At 50.4% G+C, this 20232-nt stretch overlaps 1 protein-coding gene across 1 annotated transcript in view; it reads right to left on the bottom strand.

Annotated features, from left to right (window-relative positions):
- tat (tyrosine aminotransferase) overlaps positions 1-20232 on the bottom strand; it is a 231511-nt gene that overhangs the window by 94718 nt on the left and 116561 nt on the right. Inside the window, exons 8-11 of the mRNA XM_072517709.1 lie at positions 13036-13188; positions 2922-3050; positions 720-803; positions 526-624 (exon numbers count right to left, since the gene is read on the bottom strand). Coding sequence (XP_072373810.1) covers positions 526-624; positions 720-803; positions 2922-3050; positions 13036-13188 — 465 coding nt within the window. The remainder of the gene's footprint in view (positions 1-525; positions 625-719; positions 804-2921; positions 3051-13035; positions 13189-20232) is intronic.

The following is a 20232-nucleotide window of genomic DNA, read 5'->3' as shown; positions in this document are numbered from 1 at the left end:
AAAGTGGTAGCATGGATAGAGGATTGGTTAATTAATAGAAAGCAAAGAGTGGGGATAAATGGCTGTTTCTCTGGTTGGCAATCAGTAGCTAGTGGTGTCCCTCAGGGATCAGTGTTGGGCCCACAACTGTTCACAATTTACATAGATGATTTGGAGTTGGGGACCAAGGGCAATGTGCCTAAGTTTGCAGACGACACTAAGATAAGTGGTAAAGCAAAAAGTGCTTGTTCCTGTTAATTCAGTGCTTTGACAAAGAGTCATCGGACTCGAAACGTTCGCTCTTTTCTCTCCCTACAGATGCTGCCAGACCTGCTGAGGTTTTCCAGCATTTTCTCTTTCGTTTCAGATTCCAGCATCAGCAGTAATGTTCTTTTATCCAATCTATTTAAAGACCTGAGCCCTGAGCAAGAAATTAACCTGTTGGAGAGGGAGAGTGTCATTGAAGGACAGCAGGATTCTGGGTCTAAATGTCTCCTTCAGCCTCACTGTAGAATTATTTTTGAGTCTGAGCTGAAATGGAGTTACCGTGGCAGGAAGACAGAAAACTGACTGTTCCGCAATCAACCGTTCAGTGAAGTCAATGTCGTTCTCGAATTCTGGAAACTCATCCATATCAATTCCAACCTGACGACAAAAAATTAATAAATGAGAATCAGAGATGATAAAATTACAATTTAGATTCTAAAGCTTTCGTCAAGATACAGTTCCACCCAACTCACCATCAGGTACATGGCTCCACAGGGTCTGATTGGCTGTAAGCCAGGAACCATTGAGAGGGCATCAAAACACAGATCTGCATTGTACTGAGGAAAGAAAAGTTACAATTGGTCCAGCCTTAATTCCAACTTTAATCATTTTCTTTTTACTTGTCCAATTACCATTCATCGCTTTGTCCAAATAAATGTTCATACTTTGATTGCTCACCAACATTTTGAGAAACACTCAGCCCAAACTGTCACTCTGATATGCCTTTGCCGTGTTTTAGTTCTTGTTCCTGCATTGCTTGCTCTAGACTCCTGTGCCCTCAATCCTGAATTCACCCACATTTCCTTCTCACTCCTGGACTCTGGCTCTCCCAGCTCTGGACAGAGGCATTTTGAAAGAAAGAAACTTTCCAACCTAAGGAGGTGGTTTACCTGACAGCATTGCAGCGTTAGTATTCCAGTTGTATCCCCGTCGCCAGTTTTGGAACCCACAAGGAGTACAAACCGAGTTTAGGAAAAAGGGATTTTGATTTATTGTAACTTAAAGGTATTTACATCAGATCCCAGCCGGGTCTGTCTGTCCATTCCATCCTTGACCAATTTTAAACCGTGATCAATCTCGGCTCCTTAGCGGGGGAGCTGGTATTTGGCGAGACTCACGGGGATGGTGATTGTTCCCATCCAGTAAGTCTCATGCAGGTTATAACAAATCGTTAAAGGTATCAGAAGCTATTTCGAGTGTAGTTAGCAAAGCACCTGGGATTTTGGGCTTCATAAATAGAGACATTGAGCAGAAAAACAGGGGAGCTATTCTGAACCTTTAGAAAGTTCTACTTTGGTTGCAATGATAGAGTATTGTATCCAGTTCTGGCCACAGCACTTTCTGTGCGGAATTCTCCAACTCTTCCCACCGGTCTTACCAAAGTTGAACCCCACAGCGGGTTCCCCGATGGTGACGCTGGCAAGGAATGTGAACCAGCATCAAATCTGGCAGGGTCGGCAGATTCAGCAAGCCATCTCTACCATGAGAAACTCCACCTGCGAAGATTGCCAGTGCCTTTGAGAGGGTGAAGAGCAAACTTACCAGAATGGCTCCAGGGATGAGGGATTGTAGTTTGGGGAAGCTGGGGTTGTTCTCTTTAGGGCAAAGCAGATTGAGGGGAGATTTGATAGAGGTGTACCAGATAATGACAGGCTCAGACAAAGAAAACCTGTTTCCAAATACTGATGGTGCAAGATTTTGTGGAAGAGAAACAGTGGGAATGTGGAAGAAAATGTTTTTAAAGCAGTGAATGGTAATGACCGGGAAGCCCATTGCCCACTAGGATGGGGTAAGTGGAAATGCTCAACCACCTTGCCAAGAAATTGAATGTGCATTTGAATGAGTGCCTTAGAATCATAGAATCCTTACAATGCAGAAGGAGGCCATTCGGCCCATCGATTCTGCACTGGCCTGTGGAAAGAGCATCCTACCTAGGCTCACACCTCCACCCTATCCCCGTAACCCAACCTAACCTTTTGGACACTTAGGGACAATTTAGCATGGCCAATCGACCTAACCTGCACATCTTTGGACTGTGGGAGGAAACCGGAGCACCCGGAGGAAACCCACGCAGACATGGGGAGAACGTGCAGACTCCACTCTTCAGTCACCCAAGGCCAGAATTGAACCTGGGTCGCCGGCGCTATGAGGCAGCAGTGCTAACCATTGTGCCAGCGTGCTGCCTGGTGCTGTGAGGCAGCAGTGCTAACCATTGTGCAATGGTGCTGGGCCATTTAAGAGTCAACAACATTGCTATGGATCTGGAGTCACATATCGACCAGTCCAGGTTAGGATGGCTGATTGGCAGATTTCCCAGGTGGATCTTTATGACAGTCGACAATGATTTCATGGTCATCTTTTGATTTTTAATTCCAGATTTATTAAAATTGAATTCAAATTTCCCCATCTGTCATGGTGGATTCGAACCCGGGCCCCCAGAGGATCACCCTGGATCTCTGGATTATTAGCTCAGTGACAATACTGCACAGCACCCCCTCCCCACCACTACGCAGCTGCACTTACAGAGCTGCAGAGATACTGGGCAATTGGGCTGACTGGATTGTTCTACAAACAGACAACATGGTCTCAATGGGCTGAATTCCTTGCTTCTGTGCTGGAATGACTCTGACCAGAGACTGTCCAGAGTCCAGTGAGAATGCGCAGCCCAGCATTACCTTCAGAAAGCTGATCGTTCCATCATAAAACTCTTTAGTTGTTTTGTTCAGAATATTTTCCAGTGCTCCTTGTACAATTGTGCACGGGCCAAGTATCCTTTGGCTCAGAGAGACCAGGCCAGCTCGGATCTGAAGGAACAAATTATTGGTTTAGTTTGTGTCAGAGAGTATGGTCCATGTTCCATAAAAAAGCAAAGACTAATGAAACCATTAATTGTTAGCCAAATTGAATGTGTCTCTGTGTGTTGGGATAAGGCCCGCTATGAATAAATCTTGTGTTACAGTCAAGATGGGTAAAATGATTACAAAAACAGACTGGACGAGTTGAATTATCAGATCTTCTATTTGAACATTAAACACTTACTCCCCTCTTCTCCTAATCCTATTATTCCCATCTCCTCAATCCATCTCTCTGGTCTAATTTTAGATAAATGTTAACAGATTTTGCCTTAACTAGACGGCGTGCACTCAGTTTCACAAAGTATGTTGGATTGTAGGTCGCCAAAAGACTTTCCATAATCTTCTAATGTTCTCTGGTTACGTGCAAGATGAAAGCGAATTGAGGAGTGGAGAAGAAGGAGTATTGAGAGGAGAAAATGTATTTGTTAATAGGAAGTGGACGTTGCTGGCTAGACTAGTATTTATTGTCCATCTCTCATTGCCCTTGGAAGGATGGTGGGGATCCATCTTCTTGAACCTCTGGAGTTTATGTAGATTTTCTCAAGGTGCTGTTATGGAGGGAGTTTCAGGATTTTGACCACTGATAATAAAGGAACCATAAGACCATAAGACATAGAAGCAGAATTAGTCCACTCGGCCCATCGAGTCTGCTCCGCCATTCAATCATGGTTCATATTTTTCTCATCCACATTCTCCTGCCTTCTCCCCATAACCCCTGATCCCCTTATTAATCAAGAACCTGTCTGTCTCTGTCTTATCGGCACTCAGTGATTTGGCCCCCACAGCCTTCTGTGGCAAAGAGTTCCACAGATTCACCACCCTCTGGCTGAAGAAATTCCTCCTCATCTCTGTTTTAAAGGATCGTCCCTTCAGCCTGAGATTGTGTCCTCTGGTTCTACTTTCAATAAGATCCCCCATCATCCTTTTAAACTCCAACGAGTACTGACCCAGAGTCCTCAACCGTTCCTAATATGACAAACTCTTCATTCTGAAGATCATTCTTATGAACCTTCTCTGGACCCTTTTCAAGGCCAGCAACTGTAACAATGGTTTCAAGTCAGGTGTTGTGTTGCTTGGACAGTTTAGTAACTTGAGGAAGCAGGTGAAAATTGAACATTAATTTATTTTAACTATACACAATGGTCTGCGTAAAGGAGCATCTCGCTCTCAGTTTGCTGGGAGGACTAGTCTGTCTCAACTCTGCTTTGGGCCATCTTTTATATCACTACATAACGAACACCAGGCAGGTGGCTTCCACTCCCTATCTGGGGAGTTTGTACTCCACGGGTCCATGGGGAGATCAATAATGGTTTCCCCATGGTCCTCATGGGGGTTACGACACCCCTCCCCACCAAAGTCTGAAACTCCCCCTTTAACCATCAATGGTGGGGGCCTTCTGCGCCATTTTGCCCGTGGCAGTACTTCTGCCTGAGGTGACTTAGGGTCGCGGGAGTGTAGCGGTTCGCTGATCGCCGTTTCCTGGCTGACCACCGAAGAGTGATACGCTGTCGCCTGCTGGAATGGGTTCCTCTGCCTCCATGTCGGATTCTGAGTCATCTTCCTCCTGCTGGATTTGGCAATGTGACCCGGGCGGCTGGCTCCCGGGCTGAGAGGCGGTTCCAGGTGTGGCAGAGATGCCAATGGTGTCGTTCCGTCATCGAGAAGTTCGGGTTCCCACTTCATCGGGTGGTCCAAATGCTTGCGGTGGACCATCCCCTAAACACGGACCTTATAAGACACGGGACGCGTTTGCTCTGGGAGCCACAACTCTACATCCCCATAATTGCAGCATAGACAGCATCCTCAGAGTGAAGTGTGTGCCCCGGCACCCTCCAGTTGTGGTGTTGTTTCTGAGTTTCCTGTTGTGCCTCTACTTTGCCACCGAGACTCGGGAATGTGAAACTTAGCTGAATTCCGAGTCTGCGGCCCATCAACAGTTCTGCAGAGATGTTGTCACAAGGGGCGTTGTGCGACAATTTAAAAAGAACCCCGCCAACTGCATATCCATAGACCCTGCGGATTGTTTCTTTAAGCCCATTTTGATGGTCTGGACTGCCCCTTCTGCAAAACCATTGGAGGAGGGATGGATCAGTCCGAATACCGGTCCTCTTCACAATACCGACTACTAGCATCCAATTATCCTTCAGCAGAACCTCAGGGGTTTTGTGGATGCTTACAATTCCCCAGAGCTTCTCTAACATGGCCCTGGACATTGTGGCGGCCATCTTGCACACCTCCAGCCACTTCGAATGGGCATCTATGACCACAAGGAACATAGAACCCAGGAACAGTCCTGCTAAATCTGCGTGGAGGTTCACCTATGAACGTCCCGGCCTTTCCCAGTGAGTCTTACCCACTCAATGTCCCCATTGATGCCTGACCAACAGACATAACTGCCGGGCAACATTAAAAAAAAAAATTTTAAATAAATATTTTCATTCTCCTCCTTTTTCACATTTTCTCCCAATTTTACACCCACCAACAACAATAATCAGCAAGATATGTAAATCCCCATAACAATAACAACGCTCCCATCCTCCCACCAACCCCCAAACATTAGCCCGCATGTTTACATAAACAAATGACAAAAAGGAATCAGGGATTACCTATAGTCATCCTTAATATACACAGCCCCCCTCCCCCCCAACCCTCCCACCCATTCCCCCCCCCCCCCCAACTAATGTTCGATATTATCCAGTCCTTGAAAGTGCATAATGAATAGTGCCCATGACTTGTAGAACCCCTCCGTCCTTCCCCTCAGTTCGAACTTAACCTTCTCAAGGGTCAAGTATTCCAACAGGTCCCCCCGCCACGCCAGGGCACTGGATGGAGAGGCTGCTCTCCATCCCAGCAGGATCCGCCTTCAGGCGATCAACAAGGCGACGGCTATGATATCTGCCTCCGCACCCGTTTCCAACCCTGGCTGGTCCGACACCCCGAATATGGCCTCCCGGGGACCCGGGTCCAGTTTCACGTGCACCACCTTGGAAATTACCCTAAACACCTCCTTCCAGTACTCTTCTAGCTTTGGACAGGACCAAAACATATGAATGTGATTAGCGCCCCCCCGCAACGCGCTCACACATCCTCTACTCCTTCAAAGAATCGGCTCATCCTCGCCCTCGTGAGGTGCGCTCTGTACACCACCTTCAGCTGTATCAGCCCCAACCTCGCACATGAGGCCGAGGCATTTACTCTCCAGAGCACCTCACACCAGACCCCCTCCTCTATATCCTCTCCCAACTCTTCCTCCCACTTTGCTTTGATCCCTTCCAGTGGTGCCTTATCCTCTTCCAAAATAGCTCCGTACACCGCTGACACTGACCCCTTCTCCAGCCCCCTTGTCATCAACACCTCCTCCAGCAATGTGGAGGCCGGTTCCTCCGGGAAGCTCTGTACCTCCTTCCTGGCAAAATCTCGCACCTGCATGTATCTAATCATTTCTCCCTGCTCCAGTCCATACTTCGCTTCCAGCTCCCTCAATCCTGCAAACCGCCCCCTAAGAAACAAATCTTTTAGCGTCTTAATCCCCTTCTCTTCCCATTTCCGAAAACTTCCATCCCACCTCCCTGGCTCAAATCTGTGGTTCCTCCGAATCGGCATTTCCCTTGACCCTGCCCCCAACCCGAAGTGTTGGCCAAACTGCCTCCAGATTTTCAATGAAGCTATTATTACCGGACTCCCTGAGTATTTCCCCGGGGCTATCGGGAGTGGCGCTGTTGCTCGTGCTTTCAATCCCGACCCCCTGCACAAACTTGCCTCCATTCTGACCCACTGGGAATCAACCCCTCTGACCCAACTCCGCACCTTCTCCACATTCCCCTCCCAGTAGTAGTACATCAGGTTCGGGAGACCCAAACCCCCTGCCTGCCTTCCCCTCTGTAGTAGCACCTTTCTCGCTCTGGCCACCTTCCCTCCCCATATGAACGAGGTAATCCTTCCCTCAATCTCCCTGAAAAAAGCCTTTGACAGGAAAATCGGCAGGCATTGAAAAATAAACAGAAATCGCGGCAACACGTTCATTTTAACCGCCTGTACCCGACCCGCCAGTGACAGAGGGAGACCATCCCACCTTGCCAGATCAGCTTTCACTCTCCCCACCAAACTAGTGATGTACCCGCAAAGCCTCCCCCACCCCCGGGCAACCTGCACCCCCAGATACCTAAAGTGAGTCCCTGCCCTACGGATCCCCCCCACCTCTGCCCCCACCCCCGGCCGAGACACCACAAAATGCTCACTCTTGTCCAGGTTCAGCTTGTACCCTGAGAAAGACCCAAATACTCGCAGTAGCTCCAATATTCCTACTATCGACGCACTCGGTTCCGACACATACAGCAGCAAGTCGTCGGCATATAAGGACACCTTATGCTCTATATCCCCCCGCACTATTCCTTTCCATGCTCCCGAACTTCTCAATGCGATGGCCAACGGCTCAATCGCATGTGCAAACAGCAGGGGGGACATAGGACATTCCTGCCTCGTCCCACGGTGGAGAGAAAAGTAACTCGAGCTGATGTTGTTTGTGCGGACACTCGCCCTCGCTCCTTATATAGTAGCTTTACCCAGTTCACAAAGCTTGGTCCAATCCCAAACCGCTCCAGAACTGCCATCAGGTACCCCCATTCTACCCGGTCAAACGCCTTCTCGGCATCCAATGCCACAACTACCTCTGTTTCCTTTCTTTCCGCCGGTGCCATAACAACGTTCAAAACCCTCCTAATGTTTGAAAACAGCTGTCTCCCTTTCACGAACCCCGTCTGATCCTCCCCTATCACCTTCGGGAGGCACTCCTCCAGCCTACCCAGTACCTTCGGCAACACTTTTGCGTCCACATTCAGAAGTGATATGGGCCGATACGACCCACACGCCGTCGGATCTTTATCTTTTTTTAGTAACAGGGAAATCGATGCCTGCCCCAAGGTTTGCGGCAACACCCCCTTCCCTATCGCCTCCTCAAACATCCCCACCATCAGGGGTGCCAACTTATCCTTGAATTTTTTATAATATTCCACTGGAAACCCATCCGGCCCTGCCACCTTCCCCGACTGCATCCTCCCAATCGCATCCTTTATCTCTTGCTCCACTATTGCTCCTTCTAATGTAGCCCTGTCCCCCTCCCCTAGCCTCGGGTACTCCAACCCATCGAGAAATTCCTGCATCTCATGGTCTCCCCCGAGTGGCTCTGACTTGTACAACCTCTCATAAAACGCCTCAAAAACCTTGTTAATCAGCTCCGGAGCCACCACCAACTTCCCTGCCCTATCCCTCACCTGAAGAATTTCCCTTGCCGCTGCCTCCCTCCGGAGCTGACCTGCTAACATACGCCACATGTTCATAAACTGCACCCCTTGCTCGTCTCAGTTGGCGCACCGCCTTCCTGGTGGACAGTCGGTCGAAGCTCGCCTGTAGTTCCTTCCTCTTTTCTAGCTTCGCTGGGTCCCCATCTTCTGCATACCTCCTATCTACCTCCAACATCTCATCTATTACCCTCTGCCACTCCAACCTCTCCTCTTTGTCCATCCTGGCCTTAAACAAAATGATCTCACCCCTCACCACCGCCTTTAGAGCCTCCCAGACAACTGCCTTCGACACCTCACCCGTACAGTTGAAACCTACATATTCCTTAATTACCTTTTCAATTTTCTCACAGAACACTTGGTTCCCCAAAAGTCCCACATCCAGTTTCCACCCCGGTCTCTGCGCTAACCCCTTCTCCAGCACCACATCCACCCAATGTGGAGCATGATCTGACACTGCAATTGCAGAGTATTCCGACCCCTTGACCCCAGCAAACAAAGCCTTTCCCACCACAAAAAAGTCGATCCGCGAGTATACCTTATGGACCGCTGAGAAAAACGAGTACTCCCGTTCCCTTGGGTGCAGGAACCTCCAAGGGTCCACCCCTCCCATTTCCACCATTAGCCCAGCCAGCGCCTTCGCCCCCCCTGATGGGGCCAGCGAGCGCGGCCGTGATCTGTCCAACCTTGGCTCCTGCACCAAGTTCCAGTCAGCTCATGTGTGTCCAAGTCGGGAATGGCCCCAAACACCTTCCTCGCGAATGCCACATCGTCCCAATTGGGACCGTATACACTTAACAGCGCCACTAATCTCCCCTCCAGTGCCCCTGACACAATCACATATCTATCCCCCTGATCTGCCACCACCTTCTCCATCTGGAAGCGTACCCTTTTGCTGACCAGCACCGCTACCCCTTGACCCCTTCCATCAAATCCAGAGGGAAACACTTGGCTAACCCAGCCCTTTTTACGTCTCACCTGGGGCGTCATTCTCCGACCCCCCGCCGGGTCGGAGAATGGCCGTTGGCCGCCGTGAATCCCGCCCCCGCCCCCGCCGAAGTCTCCGCTCCCGGAGATTGGGCGGGGGCGGGAATCCAGCCGCGCCGGTTGGCGGGACCCCCCGCTGGATTCTCCGGCCCGGATGGGCCGAAGTCCCGCCCAGGAATTGCCTGTCCCGCCGACGTAAATCAAACCTGGTATTTACCGGCGGGACCAGGCAGCGTGGGCGGGCTCCGGGGTCCTGGGGGGGGGCGCGGGGCGATCTGACCCCGGGGGGTGCCCCCACGGTGGCCTGGCCCGCGATCGGGGCCCACCGATCCGCGGGCGGGCCTGTGCCGTGGGGGCACTCTTTCCCTTCCGCCTCCGCTACAGCCTCCACCATGGCGGAGGCGGAAGAGACTCTCCCCACTGCGCATGCGCGGGAAACTTTCGGCGGCCGCTGACGCTCCCGCGCATGCGCCGCATTTCCGCGCCAGCTGGCGGGGCAACAAACGCCATTTCCGCCAGCTGGCGGGGCGGAAATCCCTCCGGCGTCGGCCTAGCCCCTCAATGTTGGGGCTAGGCCGCCAAAGATGCGGAGACTTCCGCACCTTTTTGCCGGCGCGATGCCCGTCTGATTTGCGCCGGCTTTGGCGCCAGTCGGCGGGCATCCCGCCGTTGGGGGAGAATTTTGCCCCTGGTCCTTCATCCTCAAGTCAGTCTCCTTCAGCATTGCCACATCGGCTTTCAAACTTTTAAGATGCGCAAGCACCCTTGACCTCTTGACCGGACCTCCTAGTCCTCCCACGTTCCACGTGACTATCCTTACTGGGGGTCTCTCACCCCCCCCCCCACGCACCTATCTTAGCCACCATCATCACACCACCGAGCCCTGCCCCATAAGCCTGACCCGTCCCTGTCCATTGTTAACATCGAACCCCTTCCCCCCCCTCCCAAGAACCCCCCCTACATCTCCCAGCATCAATACCTCCCCCCCCCGCCTCACTCGTCTCGCAGGCCCACTGAAGCCTGCTATCCAGGCTCCAACGTCCGCAGCCTGTCATAATATCCACTCATGTATATAATGAGATGCAGACGGGCAGTGATTGACACACAGGATGACCAGTAAGCACACAACACAGTGCAGCCAATCACCAGACAGGACACTACCTCTATAAAGCCAGAGGGCACTAGGTATCCCGCTCTCTCGGGACCCAGCCACTGAGACAGTCAGAGTCTATGAGCTAGCACAGTGCAAACACCATGCGGTAGCTAGTATGTCTGGTCAGGCTACTACTAGGTCTCCAGTCAGTTCAGTGTAGTGTCGACCCACAGCTGAATATGTATATCAGTTCTATCGTCGAATAAAACAGTGTTGGATCTTCTCCAGCGTTAGACGTCTGTTTCTAACTTCCCTGCATCGAGTGCAGTCCACATCGAACCTACCTGCCTAACACATCACAGCCCTCCTCTCACAAAGTATTGTGTTGGCCTTGGGCCCTCTGTCCCTTCAGGCAAGCCCACAATTCTCAAATTGTGCCGCCTTGAGCGTTTCTCTAAGTCTTCGAGCTTTGCTCGGAGTCCTCTGTTGACCTCCACCACCCTCCGCAGCTCGTCCCCCATCGAGGTGACCTGGTCGCTGTGTCGTGTCACGGCCTCCTCCACCTCCTTCATCTTCTCGCCCTGCTCTCTCACCTCAGCCGATGCCTTTGTCACCGCCACCCTCACCGGGGTGATTGCCTCCACCAATGACTTCAATGCGACCACCGTCTCCTTCCTCAAGGCCTCCATGTGCCTCGCCAACTGCTTTTCCAACTCCTCCGCCATCACCTCGGTCATCTTTCCTCTGTAAGTAGTGCGGCCCCGCCTTGCGGTTCGGCTTACGCCATCCTGTCAGCACTTTTGCTCGTCTTCTCCTTCAGCGGCGAACCTGCATTTCCTCCTTTCTTCGACGCTGCTCTTCGCATCCTTTAGCGGCTTATTGTTTTTTTTTTCTTTTCTTTTTTCTCCCCTTCCGCCCTCCCGTCCTTCATCAATGTGAATTATTCTTTTTTTTGAAAAAAACAATTTTTCTTCCTTCACACATTAAAAAAAAGGGGAAAAGGGGTGAAAAAAAAAACTTTCACCAAACTTCTTTAAACCTTCTTTCTCTTCTCCTCTACATTCCCCCAGAGCTCCCCTGGGACTGGACTTCAGCCTTCTTACTTCATTCTAGGTGGGAGCCATCCGATGTGGGACACCCCACCTACATCGCGCCCTGGCCTCGGCCTCTTTTTAGCTCCGCCCCCGCTGCTCCCAACTCCACGCGGCGGGGGGCCCAGCGCCTCAGGCCCTGCTGCCCGACACCCGCGCGGGATTATTTGCCGGTTTTTAAACCGGCCCCGCTAGCTGCCCGTGACGGCCCCAAAGGCTGACGATAGTCGGGGGGGGCGGGGGGGGGGGGTGATGACTCGGGGAAATCCCCGAAATCGCCGCAAATCGTGGTCACCGGCAGGAACTCTTCTTGCTGCAGCTGCCGTGCTCGCCTACGCCACCGCTAACCTTGGCCCAACATTTTAGAGGCATGCGGATAGCCACTGTGAAGGTCTTAGCAGGGCATCTTCTCCTTTGTGATGGCCACTACACTCACCTCTGCCCCCTGGTTCTCCTGGAGCTCTGGCATCCCACTGGTGTCTTCCACCGTGAAGACTGATGCAAAGTAACTATTCAGTTCCTCTGCCATTTCTTTGTTTCCTATTGTTACTTCTCCAGCCACATTTTCCAGTGGTCCAATGTCTATTTTTGCCTCTCTCTTACCTTTTATATATCAACAATTCTCTTCTTATCTTCTTTTATATTACTAGCTAGCTTGCACTAATATTTCATCTTCTCCCCCCTTATTGCTTTTTTAGTTGTCCTCTGCTCGCTTTTAAAGACTTCCCAATCCTCTGGCTTCCCACTAATCCTCGCCACTTTGTATGCTTTTACCTTTGCTCTAATGCTGTCTTTGACTTCCCTCGTTAGCCATGGATGCCTTGTCCTCCCCTTAGTGTTTTCCACCTCCTTGGGATGAATTCCTGTTGTGCCTCACGAATAACCCCCAAAACCTCCTGCCATTGCTGTTCCAGAGTCTTCCCATTTCCAAACAACTATTTAGTATTTTAGTGATGATCTTATACTGATTGCTGCTGTCTTACAGTAGTTTAAGACACGGATTATGTCTGATTCCTAATAATAATTCTTACTGAGCCTCAACTTCTGATTTATTAGATTTCCAGCCAGCTTTTTTTTGTGAGGGCCACAAAGAATCCAGCACAAGTTTATAGAGTCAAACAGAAAGTAACTTTATTTACAACAGTATCTGCAATTCACCACTGATTCCTTCTCTAGCCAGTACCACATTGGCCAGCTCTATTTATACAGCTGCACTGGTAATGATTGCTTCCCCCTCTGCTGCCCCCCCCCCCCCGCCCCTCCTCATTCATTGGGGGAGCTCATATTCCTCAAGGAACATGGGGTAACCAATTGGCCCCAGCCAATAGGATCTGGACAGGTTATAACACATTCTCTGTTGACCGGTCACTTTCTTCACCCTAACTTCGAGCACCTATTGTTTACTGATTTTTTAGTTTGTTGATAACTCTCACCAATTGATCAGCCAGTTTCCTAACGGAACTCACCTCTCTGCTAAAGATGTTGTTGCGGTCATGAATGAGAATCCAGCCCATTCGCCAGCCAGGAACAAGCCATCGTTTGGCTAGGCCACCACAGGAGAGAATGGGGACACTGCTGCTCAGAGAGCTGAGGGCAATGAACTTGCAATCTGGGAAGACCTGGAGAATACACAGAACATAGGTTAGAGACCATCTTAATAGAAAGTATTCAAATTCATTCTCTAAAATTAGGCAATGAAGAAAACATTTTGAGGTAACGGTGGATTAGGTTTCCATCATGCATGAACCTGCAGACAGTTCTAGATCAACCTCAAATATGTACTGAATTAATCAGCATTAAATACCAGGCCTGTTGTCACACTCTGTACTGTGTATATACCAGACCCATTTTCACACTCCAGCCTGTGTAGATACCAGGGCCGGGATTCTCTGGAATCGGCGGGGCAGCCCGTACCGGCGTCAAAGAGCATTGTGAACCACTCCAGCGTCGGGCCTCCCGGAAGTTGCGGCATCCTCCGCTGCCGTGTTTCCTGCGCAGAGGGTTTATTCTCCGCGCTGGCCATCGCGGAGCCTTACACAGGCTGGCGCGGAAGGAAAGAGTGCCCCCACGGCACAGGCCCGCCCGCAGATCGGTGGGCCCTGATCATGTGCCAGGCCACCGTGGGGGACCCCTCCCGGGGCTGGATCCCTCCGCACCCCCTCCCCCCCGAGGACTCTGCAAGCCGCCCTCCAAGCCAAGTCCCGCCGGGATGGACCTTGTCTATTTCACGCCGGCGGGACTGGCCGGAAATGGGTGGCTGCTCGGCCCATCGGGGCCCGGAGAATTGCCGGGGGTGCCGATGCCAACGGCCCCCGACCGGCGTGGCACGAGCCCCGCCCCCGCCCAAAACCGGCGCCGGAGAATTCAGCAGCCTGCGTCGGAGCGGCGGGGCAGGATTCACACCGCCCCCCCGGCAATTCTCCGACCTGGCGGGGGTTCGGAGAATCCTCCCCAGGCCTGTTGTCACACTCTGTACTGTGTATATACCAGATCTGTTGTCACACTCTGTACTGTGTATATACCAGATCTGTTGTCACACTCTGTGGGGGGGGGGGGACTTACCAGGGGTAAGCCATGGGGTACGGGCCTCTGGCACGGAGTCTGTCACTGTTGCTCAGAAGGGAAGGGGGGAGAGGAGCAGAGCATTAGTAATTGGGGACTCTATAGTCAGGGGCACAGATAGGAGATTTTGTGGGAGCGTGAGAGACTCACGTTTGGTATGTTGCCTCCCAGGTGCAAGGGTACGTGATGTCTCGGATCGTGTTTTCCGGGTCCTTAGGGGGGAGGGGGAGCAGCCCCAAGTCGTGGTCCACATTGGCACTAACGACATAGGTAGGAAAGGGGACAAGGATGTCAGGCAGGCTTTCAGGGAGCTAGGATGGAAGCTCAGAACTAGAACAAACAGAGTTTTTATCTCTGGGTTGTTGCCCGTGCCACGTGATAGTGAGATGAGGAATAGGGAGAGAGAGCATTTAAACACGTGGCTACAGGGATGGTGCAGGCGGGAGGGATTCAGATTTCTGGATAACTGGGGCTCTTTCTGGGGAAGGTGGGACCTCTACAGACAGGATGGTCTACATCTGAACCTGAGGGGCACAAATATCCTGGGGGGGAGATTTGTTAGTGCTCTTTGGGGGGGGGTTTAAACTAATGCAGCAGGGGCATGGGAACCTGGATTGTAGTTTTAGGGTAAGGGAGAATGAGAGTATAGAGGTCAGGAGCACAGATTTGACGTCGCAGGAGGGGGCCAGTGTTCAGGTAGGTGGTTTGAAGTGTGTCTACTTCAATGCCAGGAAAGCAGCAGCAGCCAGAGCAGTGGCACCACGGCTGGCTCTGATGTTCAGAAGGGAGGGTCAAAGCGCAGAAGAGTAATAGTTATAGGGGACTCTATAGTCAGGGGAACAGATAGGCGCTTCTGTGGACGTGAAAGAGACTCCAGGATGGTATGTTGCCTCCCTGGTGCCAGGGTCCAGGATGTCTCCGAACGGGTAGAGGGAATCCTGAAGGGGGAGGGCAAACAGGTAGAGGTCGTTGTACATATTGGTACTAACGACATAGGCAGGAAGAGGCATGAGGTCCTGCAGCAGGAGTTCAGGGAGCTAGGCAGAAAGTTAAAAGACAGGACCTCGAGGGTTGTAATCTCGGGATTACTCCCTGTGCCACGTGCCAGTGAGGCTAGAAATAGGAAGATAGAGCAGACAAACACGTGGCTAAACAGCTGGTGTAGGAGGGAGGGTTTCGGTTATCTGGACCACTGGGAGCTCTTCCGGGGCAGGTGTGACCTGTATAAGATGGACGGGTTGCATCTAAACCGGAGAGGCATAAATATCCTGGCCGCGAGATTTGCTAGTGTCACACGGGAGGGTTTAAACTAGTATGGCAGGGGGGTGGGCACGGGAGCAATAGGTCAGAAGGTGAGAGCGTTGAGGGAGAACTAGGGAATATGGACAGTGTGGCTCTGAGGCAGAGCAGACGGGGAGAAGTTGCTGAACACAGCGGGTCTGGTGGCCTGAAGTGCATATGTTTTAATGCAAGGAGCATTACGGGTAAGGCAGATGAACTTAGAGCTTGGATTAGTACTTGGAACTATGATGTTGTTGCCATTACAGAGACCTGGTTGAGGGAAGGGCAGGATTGGCAGCTAAACGTTCCAGGATTTAGATGTTTCAGGCGGGATAGAGGGGGATGTAAAAGGGGAGGCGGAGTTGCGCTACTTGTTCAGGAGAGTATCACAGCTATACAGCGAGAGGACACCTCAGAGGGCAGTGAGGCTATATGGGTAGAGATCAGGAATAAGAAGGGTGCAGTCACAATGTTGGGGGTATACTACAGGCCTCCCAACAGCCAGCGGGAGATAGAGGAGCAGATAGGTAGACAGATTTTGGAAAAGAGTAAAAACAACAGGGTTGTGGTGATGGGAGACTTCAACTTCCCCAATATTGACTGGGACTCACTTAGTGCCAGGGGCTTAGACGGGGCAGAGTTTGTAAGGAGCATCCAGGAGGGCTTCTTAAAACAATATGTAAACAGTCCAACTAGGGAAGAGGCGGTACTGGACCTGGTATTGGGGAATGAGCCCGGCCAGGTGGTAGATGTTTCAGTAGGGGAGCATTTCGGTAACAGTGACCACAATTCAGTAAGTTTTAAAGTACTGGTGGACAAGGATAAGAGTGGTCCGAGGATGAATGTGCTAAATTGGGGGAAGGCTAATTATAACAATATTAGGCGGGAACTGAAGAGCATAGATTGGGGGCGGATGTTTGAGGGCAAATCAACATCTGACATGTGGGAGGCTTTCAAGTGTCAGTTGATAGGAATACAGGACAGGCATGTTCCTGTGAGGAAGAAAGACAAATACGGCAATTTTCGGGAACCTTGGATGACGAATGATATTGTAGGCCTCGTCAAAAAGAAAAAGGAGGCATTTGTCAGGGCTAAAAGGCTGGGAACAGACGAAGCCTGTGTGGCATATAAGGAAAGTAGGAAGGAACTTAAGCAGGGAGTCAGGAGGGCTAGAAGGGGTCATGAAAAGTCATTGGCAAATAGGGTTAAGGAAAATCCCAAGGCTTTTTACACTTACATAAAAAGCAAGAGGGTAGCCAGGGAAAGGGTTGGCCCACTGAAGGATAGGCAAGGGAATCTATGTGTGGAGCCAGAGGAAATGGGCGAGGTACTAAATGAATACTTTGCATCAGTATTCACCAAAGAGAAGGAATTGGTAGATGTTGAGTCTGGAGAAGGGGGTGTAGATAGCCTGGGTCACATTGTGATCCAAAAAGACGAGGTGTTGGGTGTCTTAAAAAATATTAAGGTAGATAAGTCCCCAGGGCCGGATGGGATCTACCCCAGAATACTGAAGGAGGCTGGAGAGGAAATTGCTGAGGCCTTGACAGAAATCTTTGGATCCTCGCTGTCTTCAGGGGATGTCCCGGAGGACTGGAGAATAGCCAATGTTGTTCCTCTGTTTAAGAAGGGTGGCAGGGATAATCCCGGGAACTACAGGCCGGTGAGCCTTACTTCAGTGGTAGGGAAATTACTGGAGAGAATTCTTCGAGACAGGATCTACTCCCATTTGGAAGCAATTGGACGTATTAGTGAGAGGCAGCACGGTTTTGTGAAGGGGAGGTCGTGTCTCACTAACTTGATAGAGTTTTTCGAGGAGGTCACTAAGATGATTGATGCAGGTAGGGCAGTAGATGTTGTCTATATGGACTTCAGTAAGGCCTTTGACAAGGTCCCTCATGGTAGACTAGTACAAAAGGTGAAGTCACACGGGATCAGGGGTGAACTGGCAAGGTGGATACAGAACTGGCTAGGCCATAGAAGGCAGAGGGTAGCAATGGAGGGATGCTTTTCTAATTGGAGGGCTGTGACCAGTGGTGTTCCACAGGGATCAGTGCTGGGACCTTTGCTCTTTGTAGTATATATAAATGATTTGGAGGAAAATGTAACTGGTCTGATTAGTAAGTTTGCAGACGACACAAAGGTTGGTGGAATTGCGGATAGCGATGAGGACTGTCTGAGGATACAGCAGGATTTAGATTGTCTGGAGACTTGGGCGGAGAGATGGCAGATGGAGTTTAACCTGGACAAATGTGAGGTAATGCATTTTGGAAGGGCTAATGCAGGTAGGGAATATACAGTGAATGGTAGAACCCTCAAGAGTATTGAAAGTCAAAGAGATCTAGGAGTACAGGTCCACAGATCACTGAAAGGGGCTACACAGGTGGAGAAGGTAGTCAAGAAGGCATACGGCATGCTTGCCTTCATTGGCCGGGGCATTGAGTATAAGAATTGGCAAGTCATGTTGCAGCTGTATAGAACCTTAGTTAGGCCACACTTGGAGTATAGTGTTCAATTCTGGTCGCCACACTACCAGAAGGATGTGGAGGCTTTAGAGAGGGTGCAGAAGAGATTTACCAGAATGTTGCCTGGTATGGAGGGCATAAGCTATGAGGAGCGATTGAATAAACTCGGTTTGTTCTCACTGGAACGAAGGAGGTTGAGGGGCGACCTGATAGAGGTATACAAAATTATGAGGGGCATAGACAGAGTGGATAGTCAGAGGCTTTTCCCCAGGGTAGAGGGGTCAATTACTAGGGGGCATAGGTTTAAGGTGAGAGGGGCAAAGTTTAGAGTAGATGTACGAGGCAAGTTTTTTACGCAGAGGGTAGTGGGTGCCTGGAACTCACTACCGGAGGAGGTAGTGGAGGCAGGGACGATAGGGACATTTAAGGGGCATCTTGACAAATATATGAATAGGATGGGAATAGAAGGATACGGACCCAGGAAGTGTAGAAGATTGTAGTTTAGTCGGGCAGTATGGTCGGCACGGGCTTGGAGGGCCGAAGGGCCTGTTCCTGTGCTGTACATTTCTTTGTTCTTTGTTCTTGAGTATACGAAACAAGGTAGGGGAACTGGCAGCATGGGTTGGTACCTGGGACTTGGATGTTGTGGCCATTTCGGAGACATGGATAGAGCAGGGACAGGAATGGATGTTGCAGGTTCCGGGGTTTAGGTGTTTTAGTAAGCTAAGAGAAGGAGGCAAAAGAGGGGGAGGTGTGGCGCTGCTAGTCAAGAGCAGTATTACGGTGGCGGAGAGGATGCTAGATGGGGACTCTTCTTCCGAGGTAGTATGGGCTGAAGTTAGAAACAGGAAAGGAGAGGTCACCCTGTTGGGAGTTTTTTATAGGCCTCCTAATAGTTCTAGGGATGTAGAGGAAAGGATGGCGAAGATGATTCTGGATAAGAGCGAAAGTAACAGGGTAGTTATTATGGGAGACTTTAACTTTCCAAATATTGACTGGAAAAGATATAGTTTGAGTACAATAGATGGGTCGTTTTTTGTACAGTGTGTGCAGGAGGGTTTCCTGAAACTATATGTTGACAGGCCAACAAGAGGCGAGGCCACGTTGGATTTGGTTTTGGGTAATGAACCAGGCCAGGTGTTGGATTTGGAGGTAGGAGAGCACTTTGGGGACAGTGACCACAATTCGGTGACGTTTACGTTAATGATGGAAAGGGATAAGTATACACCGCAGGGCAAGAGTTATAGCTGGGGGAAGGGCAATTATGATGCCATTAGACGTGACTTGGGGGGGATAAGGTGGAGAAGTAGGCTGCAAGAGTTGGGCACACTGGATAAGTGGAGCTTGTTCAAGGATCAGCTACTGCGTGTTCTTGATAAGTATGTACCGGTCAGACAGGGAGGAAGGCGTCGAGCGAGGGAACCGTGGTTTACCAAGGAAGTGGAATCTCTTGTTAAGAGGAAGAAGGAGGCCTATGTGAAGATGAAGTGTGAAGTTTCAGTTGGGGCGATGGATAGTTACAAGGTAGCGAGGAAGGATCTAAAGAGAGAGCTAAGACGAGCAAGGAGGGGACATGAGAAGTATTTGGCAGGAAGGATCAAGGAAAACCCAAAAGTTTTCTATAGGTATGTCAGGAATAAGCGAATGACTAGGGAAAGAGTAGGACCAGTCAAGGACAGGGATGGGAAATTGTGTGTGGAGTCTGAAGAGATAGGCGAGATACTAAATGAATATTTTTCGTCAGTATTCACTCAGAAAAAGATAATGTTGTGGAGGAGAATGCTGAGCCCCAGGCTAATAGAATAGATGGCATTGAGGTACGTAGGGAAGAGGTGTTGGCAATTCTGGACAGGCTGAAAATAGATAAGTCCCCGGGACCTGATGGGATTTATCCTAGGATTCTCTGGGAGGCCAGGGAAGAGATTGCTGGACCTTTGGCTTTGATTTTTATGTCATCATTGGCTACAGGAATAGTGCCAGAGGACTGGAGGACAGCAAATGTGGTCCCTTTGTTCAAAAAGGGGAGCAGAGACAACCCCGGCAACTATAGACCGGTGAGCCTCACGTCTGTAGTGGGTAAAGTCTTGGAGGGGATTATAAGAGACAAGATTTATAATCATCTAGATAGGAATAATATGATCAGGGATAGTCAGCATGGCTTTGTGAAGGGTAGGTCATGCCTCACAAACCTTATTGAGTTCTTTGAGAAGGTGACTGAACAGGTAGATGGGGGTAGAGCAGTTGATGTGGTGTATATGGATTTCAGCAAAGCGTTTGATAAGGTTCCCCACGGTAGGTTATTGCAGAAAATACGGAGGCTGGGGATTGAGGGTGATTTAGAGATGTGGATCAGAA

This window comes from Scyliorhinus torazame, chromosome 10, assembly GCF_047496885.1.
Source record: "Scyliorhinus torazame isolate Kashiwa2021f chromosome 10, sScyTor2.1, whole genome shotgun sequence".
Lineage (NCBI taxonomy): Eukaryota > Metazoa > Chordata > Chondrichthyes > Carcharhiniformes > Scyliorhinidae > Scyliorhinus > Scyliorhinus torazame.
Note: the sequence above shows the minus strand (reverse complement) of the source record. Positions and strands in the feature narration are given on the sequence as shown.